Source organism: Phoca vitulina, unplaced genomic scaffold, assembly GCF_004348235.1.
Source record: "Phoca vitulina isolate PV1807 unplaced genomic scaffold, GSC_HSeal_1.0 scaffold52, whole genome shotgun sequence".
Lineage (NCBI taxonomy): Eukaryota > Metazoa > Chordata > Mammalia > Carnivora > Phocidae > Phoca > Phoca vitulina.
In genome coordinates, this window is record NW_022589755.1 from 307,702 (window position 1) to 321,799 (window position 14,098).

Sequence of the window (14,098 nt, forward strand, 5' to 3'; positions counted from 1 at the left end):
CGGAACCGGCCGGGCGCAGGACGAATGGTCTTCTGGGAAATGAAGTCCACAGGGCGACGGCGCTGGGAGGGGGTCGTGGGAACGTGGGAACGTGGTTGCTCTGCGCCGCTGGCGTGCGGGACCAGACGGATGTCGACTCGCGTAGGCGAGGTAAACATACAGCGTACTTTTTTCTTTTCGCACACACGTACATCCATACATGTCTCTGTAGTTTGGGGACTTTTCTCCCCTGAACCCCGTTTTCCTGTAACGTTTCAGCAGATGTCCTCTAAGAACCAGTACATTCTTCCGCCTACCCAAGAAACGACATTGAAACCCACGATTACCTGCTCCGTAGTCTGTATGCTAATTTCTCCCAATGACGTCGTACGTACCTTTTTGTTTTCATCTTTTACTCAAGCCCCAATAAAAAACCACGCACTGCACTCTGCTGACTCCTGATGTGCAGGCTGGCCTTCTCTACTCTTTAGTCAGTTGATCACAAGGGAAATTTTAAAAAAATCCTCTCAGCCACTTACCTTCGACCCAGCATTGTGCAAAACAACTTTCTAGAGATGAGGGGGATGTTCTATTTGTAACTAGTGAGCAGTTGAAATGTGGTTGATGTGATTGAGGAACTCAATTTTTATTTTAATTTTGGGTGAATTTAAAATTACATTTAAATAGCTCCATGTGGTTAGTGACTACCAACGTTGGACAACTTGGAACATCTGGAAGATGTTCACCTTGGATCTCCTTACAAGAGACCTATAGGAGACTTCCTCAGACTGGATGGAGATTTCTTCCCAGTTACCTTTTGCACAAACGACTTGAATATCTCTGAAGATGTACAAGGAGATACTGAAAATGGGCAACTTGGCTCATTCATGTATGGGCTCTCATAATTTGGGCTGGATACAGGGAATTTAATAAAATAACTTGAAAATTTATGTGCTACTAAAATGTATGTGCTAGTTTATAGCTTGCGGGAAAATTCATGGAGTCAAAGCTATTTTACACTTAACTGGTTCCATTAACTCAATGCTCAGATATGTGTGCACTGAGTTAGTTTGTAGCTTAGTGTGGCTAAGAATTTAGTGTGTGTGCAGGTGCAACAGAAAATGAAGCCAATGATCAAACTTACTTTAATTTGCAACAGTTGAGATTTTTAATTTATTTTATGAACTGGTAATACTTTTACATGTTTCAAAATTCTAAAAATATCAAAAGATATAGAGTGAAAATTATTCCTCATCCCTCTCCCCCCAGTTCTCCTCCCCAATAGCACCTAGTATGCCTGGTTACTTTGTTCCCTTAGGAGTGTGTGTGTATGTGTGTATAAGCCAATGTTTTTTTACACAAATAGAAACATACTTTACACACTGTTTTATACCTCTTCATTTAACAATGTATCTTGGAGCTCTTTCCCATATTATTACATAAAGACAATCCCCATTTTTAAAGCTGTGTAGTTCTCCATTCCAGCGTAAATCTCTAGCCCAGTTCCCCATGGTGGACACTGAGGTTGTTTACAAATTTTTACTTCTGAAAGCAATACCATAGTGAGACCATGTACAAACAGTCTACAACATACAAATAAATCTGTTGGATTCACTCCCAGCAACAGGTTTACTGAGACAAAGAGTTGTGTGTTTCTAATCTTAGATAGCAACTAATAAATCGTCCTTCACAGAGGCCGTATCAATTTATACTCCCCTTGAAAATGTGTAGGAAACCTTCCCCCCTACCACCACCCTTTTGGATAAAAGTCAAGGCTGATAAAATGCTAGGTGGTCACACTGCTACAATCCTCCTGAAAGGTAATTTAAAAAGCTACATGAAATTGTCAGAGGAAGATGCTCAAAATATAGTAAGAAGCATGTGTTACAAGAGAACTAGAAAGAATTCCAATTTTCTAAACACAATACTATAAATATATTTGTGTGTGTGTATAAGATCTAGTGTACACTATATGTATACATATATTTTTTTAAGAAAAAATTACAGGAAAATTAACAAAATCTTAATGGTACTGACCATCTCTGAATAGGTGTATGAGGAATTAAATTTTACTTTTGTGCATTTTCCACATTTGCAGTAAAGAATTTACATTACTTTTATAAACTGATAAAACCATGTATTCTGTAGTTAATAGTAACCTCTCCTGAGGAGTTTATCTGACTGTTTCAAAATATCTATAAGGAAATGAGTAGGAATATTATGCCTAGAAAACATGACCTGAAATGAGAAATAGAAAATTTGTAAAGATCTCTGTTGTCTGGAGAGGAAGGCAAGTGACGAGCTTGTTCCCAGCTTACCCACTGAGGCCCACCCAGCAAATACTGAGACTGTGGAAACAAGACCCTTCAGAAGCTGCCATTTGGGGGGCTGAGGAGGAGGGAAAGGGGCACTGTAAGCCTGGCTTCTAGAGCTGTCTAGAACCATGAAGTTACTGGGTGTCCCCTCCCCAGAGGGCACTGATAGGTGGAACACTCCCAAATCTGCACCCCACAGGGCAGGCAGGAGGAATGGTCAAAAGTGGGGCTTATCCATGTTTTACAATGTCCACGATAAAATGCTAAAATTTAGATTACTCAGAAAAATAAGTAGATTCTCTTCCTTTTCTCACACCAATTAGGAATGCTGCAAAATGGTCAAAAAAATTACTAGGAAACATTTGTGTATAAAACAGTTAATGATATCATTTGTTACAATCAAAGCTATAGGACTGTTAGTATAGCCCTCATCAATTTAGAATCTTTCTGGAAAAAGTTGGTTGTAGTGCTGGGTATGGTTTCTCTACCCTGGCATATTTGTGGCTAGATAATTCTTTGTTGAGGGGGCTGTCTTGGGCATTACAGGATGCTTAGCAGCATCCTCTACCCACTAGCTGCCAAGTGGCACCCCTCTGTTCTGCCCGTTATGACAACCAAAAATGTCTCTAAACATCACCAAATGTCTCCTGGAGGACAAATCTACCCCAACTGAGAACCTCTGGCTTAAGCAACACTAACCGTTTCAAGGCAATGGCTTTCAGTAGAAGCTGTGACACTCCCAGGGAATGTAGTAGAATTTCATGGGGGCTTTCTTGTCATTTGATCTGGACATGAATGTGGCTGACATGTGGGTGGGGGCCAAGTGTGCTCTAATGACTGTGAAGTGCAGAACAGGCCCCTGTGGACCATGTATGTATGTATGTGTGAAACAACCAGTTTGTAATGTATGAACTGAGAGCCTAAGTCAACTTCACATATAAACACAAATTAACTCCTGCATGCTTAGAATTTTATACAGAATTTTCCAGAAATGCAGCGGTCTTCTGTTTTGTTCAAAACTTTTGCAAGAGTTAGTCACCACTTGAGAAAATCACGTCTCATACAGGAATGCCCCTCACAGTATTTCCATGGCCAACACTGTTTCCCATATACCAGATGACAACAGCCAATGCCCCAGGTGTCCAGGCATAATGGCCCACAGTCACATGGAGAGATACCACACCCACTTAGTATACACATTACTTTACTATAAATTACTTTTGTTTTAATTATGCTTTACAAAAAGGGGCCATATATTGATTTTTTTACAGTACACATGTGTGTAGGTTACATTACCTGTAAATTCATTTTGGAGTAATAGAAGGAATAGCACAAAACACCTGTGGTTAAAGGGGGCACTGAGCTTGACAGATCTGAGAACCATCAATCTCAGGTATTTGGAAAGCACCATTTCCTTATGAAATCAGAGGTCACCTTAGGCATTTCTACCCCCAGTCCCCCTTTCCATGAATGCACTCTGTGGACTTACCACATTTTTGTACCTGTGGTTCAAAAGTCATCTGTGGTTTCTCTATGAGGATTCTCTTATGTCGAATAACACGGAAGCACCCATGGAAGACTCTTCAACCCCAATAACGTGAACTGGGTTTTTCTCTTGCATGATTTCATGGATGTCAAACAGGGCAAGCGCCCGGCTCGCAGGCTGTCCTGCCTTTGTCCCGCCCCCAGGGTTCTCACTTGAGTGTGTGTGCTGATGGCGGCCAAGGTGTGAGCTCCGGCCAAAGGACTGCTCAAGCCGTCGCCGGTTCCGTCCCTGGGGCTCCTCTCTGGTGTGAGTTATCTGGTGTCGGATGAGGTGTGAGCTCTGAATAAAACATTTCCCACAATGATTACACTTAAAAGGCCTGTCGCTCCGGTGAGCTCTCTCATCCGGATTCAAAGGTGGGTCACAGCCGAGGGCTTCTGTCCATTCATGCTTTGTTAGAGCTGGTGTCTGCTCAAAGATTAGCCTCTGGCGGCACTCGTAGGGCTTCTCCCCAGCATGCTTTCGCTGATGCTGGGCCAGAGAGGAGCTGTGCCTGAAGCCCTTCCCACAGTGGTTGCACTCATAGGGCCTCTCCTCTGTGTGCGTCCTCAGATGCAGGAACAGGCAAGTGGTCCGTGAGAAGGATTTCCCACACACGCTACACGTGTACGGCTTCTCTCCAGTGTGTGTCCGCTTGTGCCGACCCAGGGATGAATTCTGGTTAAAGGCCCGCCCACAGTCCTGACATTCATAGGGTTTCTCTCCGGTGTGAATTCTCCGATGGACTGTAAGGTGTGTGCTATGGCAGAAAGACTTCCCACACTCGGCACATTTATAGGGCTTGTCTCCTGTGTGGATTCGCTCATGCTGAACCAGGGAGGAGTTCTGGCTGAAGGCTTTCCCACATTCTTTGCACATGTAAGGTCTTTCTCCCGTGTGAATCCTCTTATGCACTGTGAGATGCGCGTTGTGGTTAAACGACTTCCCGCAGTCCGTACACTTGTAGGGCTTATCCTGTACCTGGCTTCGTGTGAGTTCCGTGATCGGAACGGCCTGACTAGGAGTTCTGCTACAGTCACTGCTGTCACATGGCTCCTTTCCTGAGGAGCCTGTCCGCTGGCTGACTAAGCTTGAGTTACATTCTGAGTTTATAACCTGTGAGTCGTAACCACAGAGATAGTCTCTCTTAGAAGTCTCCGGGAATGGATTTAGGTTTGAGCTCAGGACACCATTTTCCCCAAGCCTGAGACTTTCATAGCTTTTATCTTGAATTGGTGCTTCCTCGAGGCTAAATTCCGATTGCCTCAAATTATTCTGTTCCTTCTCAGGCAACTTCACCTGGCCCTCACATTCCCAGTCTTCCCCTAGTATGGTGGAACAGGGAGCATCCCTCAGGAAGCCTTCCCTTTCAGTGACACGGGATGTCTCCACCTCAGGAAGGCCATGCTCCTTGGGTGGCGCTTGGCTTTCAGGTCCAGGCTCCCGGCCTAAAAGAATACCAAAGAGCTCTGAGGGAGTTGGTGGAAAAAACACAGAGAGGGTGACAGGCCCTCTTTCCAGCTGCCCTAGTGGCTGGGGAAGGAAGGTGGATGTGACCCAGTCCCGACCAAGGAGACCTCAATGGATGAAATCTGGAGTTCTGATAAAAGGGGACAATGTGGGCGCCTGGGTGGCTCAGTTGGTTGGGTGACTGCCTTCGGCTCAGGTCATGATCCTGGAGTCCCAGGATCGAGTCCCGCATCGGGCTCCCTGCTCAGCAGGGAGTCTGCTTCTCCCTCTGACTCTCCCCCCTCTCATGTGCTCTCTCTCTCTCATTCTCTCTCTCAAATAAATAAATAAAATCTTTAAAAAAAAAAGGGGGGGGGACAATGTGACTGGCACTATTCTTCCTACTTCCCTCTCCCTCTGCCTGAAGCACTGATGCAATGGCCAGAGCTGCTGCATCCATGCCGTAACCCAAGGAAAAGCCAGAAGAATCAGAACCATCAGCCCTGGCATCACTGGAATGCTGAGCCAGAGGCAGCAGTGGCTGCTTTGTGGAAAAAAAAAAAAAAAAGCTTCTTTTTTTGAGCTGCTCTAGCCCAGTTTTCAGATATTTACAGAGGAACACAATCCTTTTTGCTAAGAGAAGAGATGGATGTGGAGAACAGGTTTACAGAATCTGGACATGAAAGAATAAAATGGAGAAGATGGAGGGCAAGTTCACACATTAGGAATGATCCTGTGGAGGGGCACCTGCCTGGCTCAGTCTGTAGAGCATGCGACTCTTGATCTCAAGGTTGTGAGTTCAAGCCCTACGCTGGGGGTAGAGATTACTTAAAAATAACATCTCAGGGGCGCCTGGGTGGCTCAGTTGGTTAAGCAGCTGCCTTCAGCTCAGGTCATGATCCCAGGGTCCTGGGATCGAGCCCCGCATCGGGCTCCCTGCTCAGCGGGGAGCCTGCTTCTCCCTCTCCCACTCCCTCTGCCTGCCGCTCCCCCTGCTTGTGTTCCCTCTCTCTCTGTCAAATAAATAAATAAAATCTTAAAAAAAAAAAAAAAAACATCTTAAAGAAAAATAAAGAAAAAGAAATGATCCTGTGGAAAGGGCATGCTCAGACGGCTGTTGAGAGCGAGCGAGAGAGGGAGGAAGGGGTGGGATTCTGACCACTGGAGAAGAGGCAGATGGGGAGCTTGGATGAGGAAAACAGGGAGCACAGGAGCAGTGCGCAGACCTTCTGTGCAGAAAAGAGCTAACAGGGCAGGCCCGAGGCTGCCATCCTTAGAAAGGCCAGCTTTTGCGCTTGGCCCTGGGAATCTGGACTTCAGGAGCGTTCCCACCACCCTAACTGATAAGAGTAGCTCACCGTGCCCAAACTGTGCCAACAACATGGTTTATGGTGAACACCCGCTTTCCCCTGGGAGTCTAGAATCTTGGTCCGTGTCAGGCACAGGGTGCCTATGGCCAGCACCAATGAAACCCCTGGCATTGAGCCTCTAACAAGCTTCCCTGGTAGCTAAGATTTCTCACGTGTTGTCACAACTCATGGCTGGGGGAACTAAGCATGTCCCATATACTCTGCTGGGAGAGACCTCTGGAGTCTTGGCTGGCTTCTGGATTTCACCCCGTCAGCATTTTCTTCTTGCTGACTCTCCTCTATATTCTTTCACTGGATCTCTGGGTGGTCTTGGGGACCCTGACACACCACTCTACAAGCAGCACATCTGCAGTCACCTGTTGGGCTGCTCCCATTAGGCAGCATCTCACCTGGACAGTAGCCCTGGGCAATTCCTCTCTCTGCTGCCCATAGCTCAGCCCCTTGCTCCAGCTGGGAGATGACTTCAGGTTTTGGAAGCTCAGGCCCTGGAAAAAGGGAAAGACACAGGATGTGTGGATCTGCTACAGAGAGAAAGAACCAGCTCAGGATCCAGCCCTAGACTCCTGATAGGGCACGAGGATATCTCACAATAAGGTGAAAACTTTGCATTGGGACAGAAAAGGGCAGAAACCCCCCTGCCCATTTGTTCCACAGGGAATGAGAATGCAAGATCTCTAATCACCAGCCTAAGGTCAAGTCCTCATACCAGAGGCCCTATGACCTATAACCCATGAAGAATAAGTCACTGCAGGAATCTGATCATCAGCTGGGGAAGCAGGCCTTACCCACAGAGAGCAGATGCCCAAAGGTCTCCAACATCACGTCACGATACAGGGTTCTCTGGGCAGGGCCCAGCTGCCCCCACTCTTCCTGGGTGAAGTCCACCGCCACATCCCGGAAGGTCACCGGCTCCTGAAACATCACACACACTCTTGAACAGCTCAACTGTCTCCATCAGTGCTCCCAGGAAGAGGAGGAGGAATGGGGATGCAGAGGACAGGCAGGCCAGTGTCCTGAGAGAGTGCATGTTCTGAGTAATGCGAGTCGGGTCTCACTGGGGGCATGTGAAAGTATCCGAGCAAGATCAAAGCTAACCACAGCTGATCTACAATTGATCTCAGACAGGTGCAGAGACTGCTGACTTGCAGATGTGTGGAATAAAGAAATGGCTACTGGTTTAAGCCACTAAGTTTTGGGATAGTTTGTTACCCAGTAACATCTAACTGATATGCTAAATAATCCTCTGATTCATTCAAACCAAGGCTCGTTATCCTCCCTGAAAAGAGTCAGAAACTCACCTACCTTTAGGGACCAGGCAGGCTCATCAGTGACTGAAATGGTCTACTGTAAGAGCCTACAAGGGTACGTAATCTGTGAGAGGTGACACTGAAGGTGATGGGTAACATGTGCCCTGTTTGAAGGGGCAGCTGGGACTCAGAACCAACTGATCATGGGGAAATGCAGGGCTCATATGGTCAGAATTGCCAATCTGTAGTGAGTAGCTGGAAATTTGGTCAAATCTTTAAATGAACACTTTAAATTTTTGTAAGTTGGTGCAATGTATTTAAAACCTATCCCACAAATCAAACCCTTCTGTGGGCTGTGTGTGGCCGCGGTCGAAAGCTAGATATTTCTGGATCCGAGTTTTGACTCTGCCACTTCCCCCTCAAGACGTACACGCAGGCACCCACTTCTACTTCCCTGTTTCCACGTCTACAGAGAATCACTCCTTGGGGGCTGCGATGGGGAATAAGCCGCTGTGAAACACTTTCTACAGGACAACATGCAAAAGAATAAAGTCGGTCCCCTACCTCACAGCATATAAAAAGTTAATTCAAAATGGATAAAAGACAAAATATAAGAGCTAGGACTATTAAACTCTTAGAAGAAAACACAGTGATAAATCTTCACAATCTTGGATTGGCAAAGGTTTTTAGATATGACAGCAAAAGCACAAGCAACGAAATAAAAAATAAATAAGCTGGACTTCATCAAAATTAAAAACTTTTGTGCTCCAAAGGACACTATCAAGAAAGTGAAAAAAAAAAAAAAAAAAGTGACAAGACATCCACATACTGGGAGATAACAATAGCAAATCACACATCTGGTAAATGACTTGTATCCAGATAAGACACCTCCTACAACTCAATAATAGCAACAACCCAATTAAAATGGGCAAAGGATCTAAATAGGTATTTCTTCAAAGAAAATATAAAATATACAAATACTGAATAAACACATGAAAAGATGCTCAGCATCATTAGGCACCAGGGAAATGCAAATCAAAATCAATTACTAAATACCTCAATTATAAAAGGGTATTTTCTTTTAAGAAAAACAAAAGTATATTTTAAAATATTAAAGAAATTATAGTATAGGTGGCATATGGCTGACAAAAATTGTGCAGGATGCATGAAGAACCCTTTGGTTGGGAACAGAGGTCTCTGTTCCTGTCCCCATGTCACCACCTCCCAGTCAGAAGGTCCTCAAACCCTGATACATGCTCCCTGTGCCTCCTGCCTCCCCCACTCTGCCCCCTCAAGCATCACCCACTCTGCATGGGTTGACAGCCCGGGCACCAGGTCCACTGAGTACTGATCTCTCCAGGCCATAAGACCTCTCAGTAGCAGCACATGGATCCTTCATGTCTCGTCCTGAAATTCTAGCAGGAGCCCATTCCTTGTCCTTCTAAGGGGAGAGTGGAGGGAGACTTAACTATAGAAGACAAAAGGCAATGTGACCACTAAAGCAAGATGCCATGCTGCCGGCCTTGACAAAGGGCCACTGCCATTAGCCAAGGAATACAAGATCTACAGCTGTAATAGTTAGAAAAGACAAGAAAACCGATTCTCCCCTAGATCCTCCACAGGAAGGGTGGCTCTGCCCACATCTTGATTTCAGCCCAGTGAAAATGACTTCAGACTTCTTACCCCCAGAACTTTAAGAATAAATGTGCATTGCTTTAAGCCACCAAATCTGTGGTGCTCTGTTATAGCAGCCACAGGAAGCTTACACTGGACCTCAAAACCCTCTGCTTCCTTGCCTTGTGTGGTGGCCAGCCTCCAAGACACCTCCCAACGATCCCCAGCCCTTGTGTAGTCGTACAGTCCCCTCCTATTCTGTGCATGTTTGACCTGTGTAACCAACAGGATATTGTGCAAATGACAGTGTGTAAATTCTGACCCCAGAGCACAAAAGGCACTGGGGCTTCTACCTTGCCCTCTCCTGGATCATTCACTCTTTGGGAAGCCAGATGCCAAGTTGTGAGGACAGCCAAGCAGCTCCACAGAGAGGCCCACATGGGAAGGAACTATTCAGTGCCATGTGAGAGAGCCATCTTGGAGATGGATCCTCTAGCCCCAGTCAAGTCCCAGATGACAACAGTCCAGACTGACATCTTAATCATAGCCTCATGCGCCCAGGCCAGAACCACCAGCTAAATCATTTGAGGACTTCTATCATCAAAAACTGAAGTAATATTTATTGTTGTTTTGGACCACTAAGTTTTGGGTTATTTGTTACACAGCAACAGATAACTAATACACTTTCTCTTACTGCTAACAAAGACTCTCTCCTCTGAACCTTCTTCTCAACTAGGTCTTGACCTCTGGACTTCTGTATCCATTTTGCATCACCCAGATTCATAAAGAGTTGGTTTAGCCAGAATCCCCACCCACCATATCTGATCACTCTCCATATCTTTTCAAAGTCCTCATCCCCCACAATCCTCCAGATAATATCTGATCACTTGGCCTGCTTCGACAAGAATCCTGTTAGAGTGGTGCCTGGGTGGCTCAGTCGTTAAGCATCTGCCTTCGGCTCGGGTCATGATCCCGGTCTCCTTGCTCTGTGGGAGGCCTGCTTCTTCCTCTCCCACTCCCCCTGCTTGTGTTCCCTCTCTCGCTGTGTCTCTGTCAAATAAATAAAATCTTAAAAAAAAAAAAAAAAAAAGAGGGCGCCTGGGTGGCTCAGTTGGTTAAGCAACTGCCTTCGGCTCAGGTCATGATCCTGGAGTCCCGGGATCGAGTCCCGCATCGGGCTCCCTGCTCAGCAGGGAGTCTGCTTCTCCCTCTGACCCTCCTACCCCTCATGCTCTCTGTCTCTCATTCTCTCTTTCTCAAATAAATAAATAAAATCTTAAAAAAAAAAAAAAAAAAAAAAGAATCCTGTTAGGTCATGGGGGGCATGAGTGGCTCAGTCAGTTAAGCATCTTACTCTTGGTTTCAGCTCAGGTCATGATCTCAGGGTCATGAGATCAAGCCCTACATTGGGCTCCGTGCTCAGCGTTGAGTCTGCTGGAGATTCTCTCCCCAACCCCTGCCCCGCTCATGTGCTTCTAAAATAAATAAAATCTTAAAAATAATAATAACAGTAACAATAACAATAATAATAAAGGATCCTGTTAGGTCAGTTTAGCAAGAATTACACCCACCCCGACCCCAGGTATAAATTCCCACCATTACTTGTATTTGGAATCGAGTCCAGTTCCATACTGAAGTCTCTTTCCCCCATTCCAAAAGTTTCTGAATAAAATCTCTTTTGACTGCTTTAATTACTATCCAGCTGTTTTACTTTGACAATGCTCATTCCCTGCCACACCCCAACCACTGCAAAAGCAAAATAAAGGGTGGTTGCACTATTAATGCGCATCTGAAAACATGCAAATCTAAGGTTATCAACAGTCTCATTTGGCATGCTAAATATGAAATAATGCAAATCCTTGTAAACAACAACAAAAGACAGTAAGTGCAGAATTTCAAAGATGTGGCGCTTCAGGAATTATGAATTATTTTTGGTTTCTGCCACGTGGAGACAGCACTTTAAGGAGAACACAGGCAGCGGCCACTTTGCCTAGAAATGCTGGAGCTCTGAATCGGGCACCTTCCCAGATGACCTCGCAAGCACGCACCGCCCAGTGCTGCGGATCCCCCACAGCCCCCGCGGGGAATGTGGGAGGGGGCGCCCGGGCAGTCGCTCCCGCCCCACTGATGCGGTGCGTGGTGACCTGTCCTTACCCCCAGAGGTTGGGCCGGGGGCCTCGCGGAGCAGGGCTCTCGGTGGGTGTCCCATGAATTAGGTCATCTCTGCTCGGTTAATACCTGCCATCTCGGCGCTCCACTGACCCCAGTTACCATTACCCGTCACGCAGCAGCTGGCCTTCGGGGCGCGGGGAAGGCCATCCGCCGGGCCGCGCCAGCGCTGTCCCAGGGTACGCGCCTAAGCCCGGTCCCAGAACCGGGGAGGAGGAGTACCAGCGGACATGCGCACTCGGGGGCCAGATGGCCGGGTTCGAGTCCCAGCTCCACCCTTAGCAGTCGGGCCAGTCAGCGCGCCCCGACCTGCGCCTCAGCTTCCTCCTGCGTCAAGAGCGGTAAGGCCCGGGCCCTGCTCACCGTGCGCCGCGAGGGTTAAAGGGTCGATACCTGCGGGAGACGCTCGGCCCGCTGCCATCGTTGTTATTATTATTATTATTGTTACCTGAAGCCACTCCGCTGGCAGCCCCGTAGTCATCGCCAGTGCTGTCGCTTCCTCTTCGGGGTTCATCCAGGACCGATAGGTCGAGCAGAGGAGCCCGAAGCGGCCGTAAACCCGAGAGCAGCCCCGGCCTCAGGGACCACTCCACTCGCCGCCCGCCGGACAATGGCGGCCGCACTGGTGACGCTGCGACTACAACTCCCAGCAGACAGTGCGGCGCGCCGCAGCGCCCGACCAATGGAAACCTTTGTTCGTCGAGCCTCCCACCAATGAGAGCCTTTTGGCTTCATGTCAATGGGACCGTCTGTCCGTTGGGCCTCCGGGCACTGGGGGCGCTCCTGCCACAGACCCGGCGAGGCGGTGCTGGGCGGGTGGCGGCGGGTGGTGACTCTGGGCTGCGGCGCACGCCGGGGTGCTGGGCAACCGGGCGTCTCCGTGCCCGGTGCGGGGGTGGGGGGCGCGCACGGGCTGCGAAGGAACCCGGGTCATGGGGGATCGCCCTCCCAGCCTGGCCGTTGGGGGTTCGCGTCTGCGCGGGGCCGCGGCCCGCAGTCTTTGCCCTTGCGGCCCCACGTGAAGCTGCCCCTCTGTCCGCGCTGGAACGGGGAGCCCTGCTTCGAAACCCGGGCCCGAGCGTCCTAGCTGGCATGCTTTACTCTTTGGAGTATATACTGCCATGGTACTTAGAACCTATTTCTTTCTTTCTTTCTTTTTTAAGATTTTATTTAGGTTTTGACAGAGAGACAGCGAGAAAGGGAACACAAGCAGGGGGAGTGGGAGAGGGAGAAGCAGGCCTCCCGCGGAGCAGGGAGCCCGATGCGGGGCTCGATCCCAGGACCCTGGGATCATGACCTGAGCCGAAGGGAGACACCCAATGACTGAGCCACCCAGGTGCCCCTTTCCCCCTGGTTCTAATGGTGCTGAATCTTCAATGCATGATGTTTACCTGTTGTTTTAATTTTGAATTTTCTACTCGTAGTTTTGTTTTCTCCTTGATTATATTATACAGGGTTTGTCTATTGCAATAGTTCTCAGTGTGGGCGAGGAACACCTGGAGTTTCCTGAGCCCCTTCCTCTGAGTTGGTGAGTTCAAAACTAAGTGCATAATAGTAGCCCCCCCCCCCCAACTTCCATTCTCTCACAAATGTACATTAGAGTTTTCTGGAGGCTTCTGGATGAGTAATATTGCAACAGATTGAAAAGTGTTAAAGATAAAACGGTTAAAAACAGATTTTATTCAGTAACTGCTGACAATAGGGGAAGGCACTGAGCTCCATTTGCATTTGTGCAGAGGTGATTGGACCTTTTAAAGATAATGAGAGAATTAGAAGGGGTAGAGAGCAGGGCTCATGTGGAAAATTATAAAGTGTTGGTCAGTGTAAATATGTTGAAGTCAGCCATGGCGTGGCACCAGCTGGTAATTATCAAAGTTAGGATTCTATCTTCCTACAGAGATTGGAGACAGCAGCCCTTTCCTTCCTGATGATACTATTTCAAAGGAATGGCTTTCAGGTCCTTGAGAAAGATCCTTCTGAGTTGTAGGATATACACAGACATCTCAAAGAGATGTCTAAGCTCTTTTTAGTAAATGCAGTAAGAAAGGGAGGTCAGGAGCCTATCCTTGGGTGTTGGCTAGAACAAACAGCAATTTCTCCTGGCAGCATTTCTCAGGGAGGCATTAGGCAGGCATTTTAAGGGGAGGCTGCGGACACAGCATTATGCTGCTAGAAGCCTTGTTAGAGTTTGGTTGTCTCTTAATGTAGAGGTTTGGGCTGAGTTCTCCAGTGCTGAGTTCTGCAGTTCTGAAGGGCTTTCCATCAAGCCGGACATTAAAGGGATTTGCAAAAATATAATGCAGTGCTTCTCTTTTCACTAATATTTATTTGTTTTGGAAAATGTAGTTATTTTCCATAAAGTAGGGGTTTTTTTGTTTGTTTTTTTTTTAAACAAAACAAAATGTATTCATTTGTTAGGGCTGCCATAAC

General features: G+C 47.2%; 1 protein-coding gene across 2 annotated transcripts; it reads right to left on the bottom strand.

Moving 5' to 3' along the window:
* Positions 1-895: 895 nt before the first annotated feature.
* Positions 896-12,267, bottom strand: ZNF8 (zinc finger protein 8). 2 transcript variants are annotated; one of them, XM_032388609.1, is made up of 4 exons: positions 12,117-12,180; positions 7,424-7,651; positions 7,028-7,123; positions 896-5,267 (listed from the first exon to the last, which is right to left on the bottom strand). In XM_032388609.1, exons 2-4 carry the CDS (start codon positions 7,557-7,559, stop codon positions 3,826-3,828), a joined length of 1,674 nt encoding a protein of 557 aa, XP_032244500.1. In that variant the 5' UTR covers positions 7,560-7,651; positions 12,117-12,180; the 3' UTR covers positions 896-3,825. The 2 variants fall into 2 exon arrangements, with proteins under 2 accessions (XP_032244500.1, XP_032244498.1); XM_032388607.1 differs by having other exon boundaries at positions 897-5,267; positions 7,424-7,550; positions 12,117-12,267.
* Positions 12,268-14,098: the final 1,831 nt, after the last annotated feature.

Excerpts from the sequence above, each read along its gene's own strand:
- ZNF8 (XM_032388607.1), bottom strand. The coding sequence starts at position 12,182 with ATGAACCCCGAAGAGGAAGCGACAGCACTGGCGATGACTACGGGGCTG. Across the intron at positions 7,551-12,116 it reads TGCCAGCGGAGTGGCTTCAG|GAGCCGGTGACCTTCCGGGA; the intron begins GTAACAATAATA and ends GTGATGTTTCAG. Across the intron at positions 5,268-7,027 it reads TGCCCAGGGCTACTGTCCAG|GCCGGGAGCCTGGACCTGAA; the intron begins GTGAGATGCTGC and ends GTATTCTTTTAG.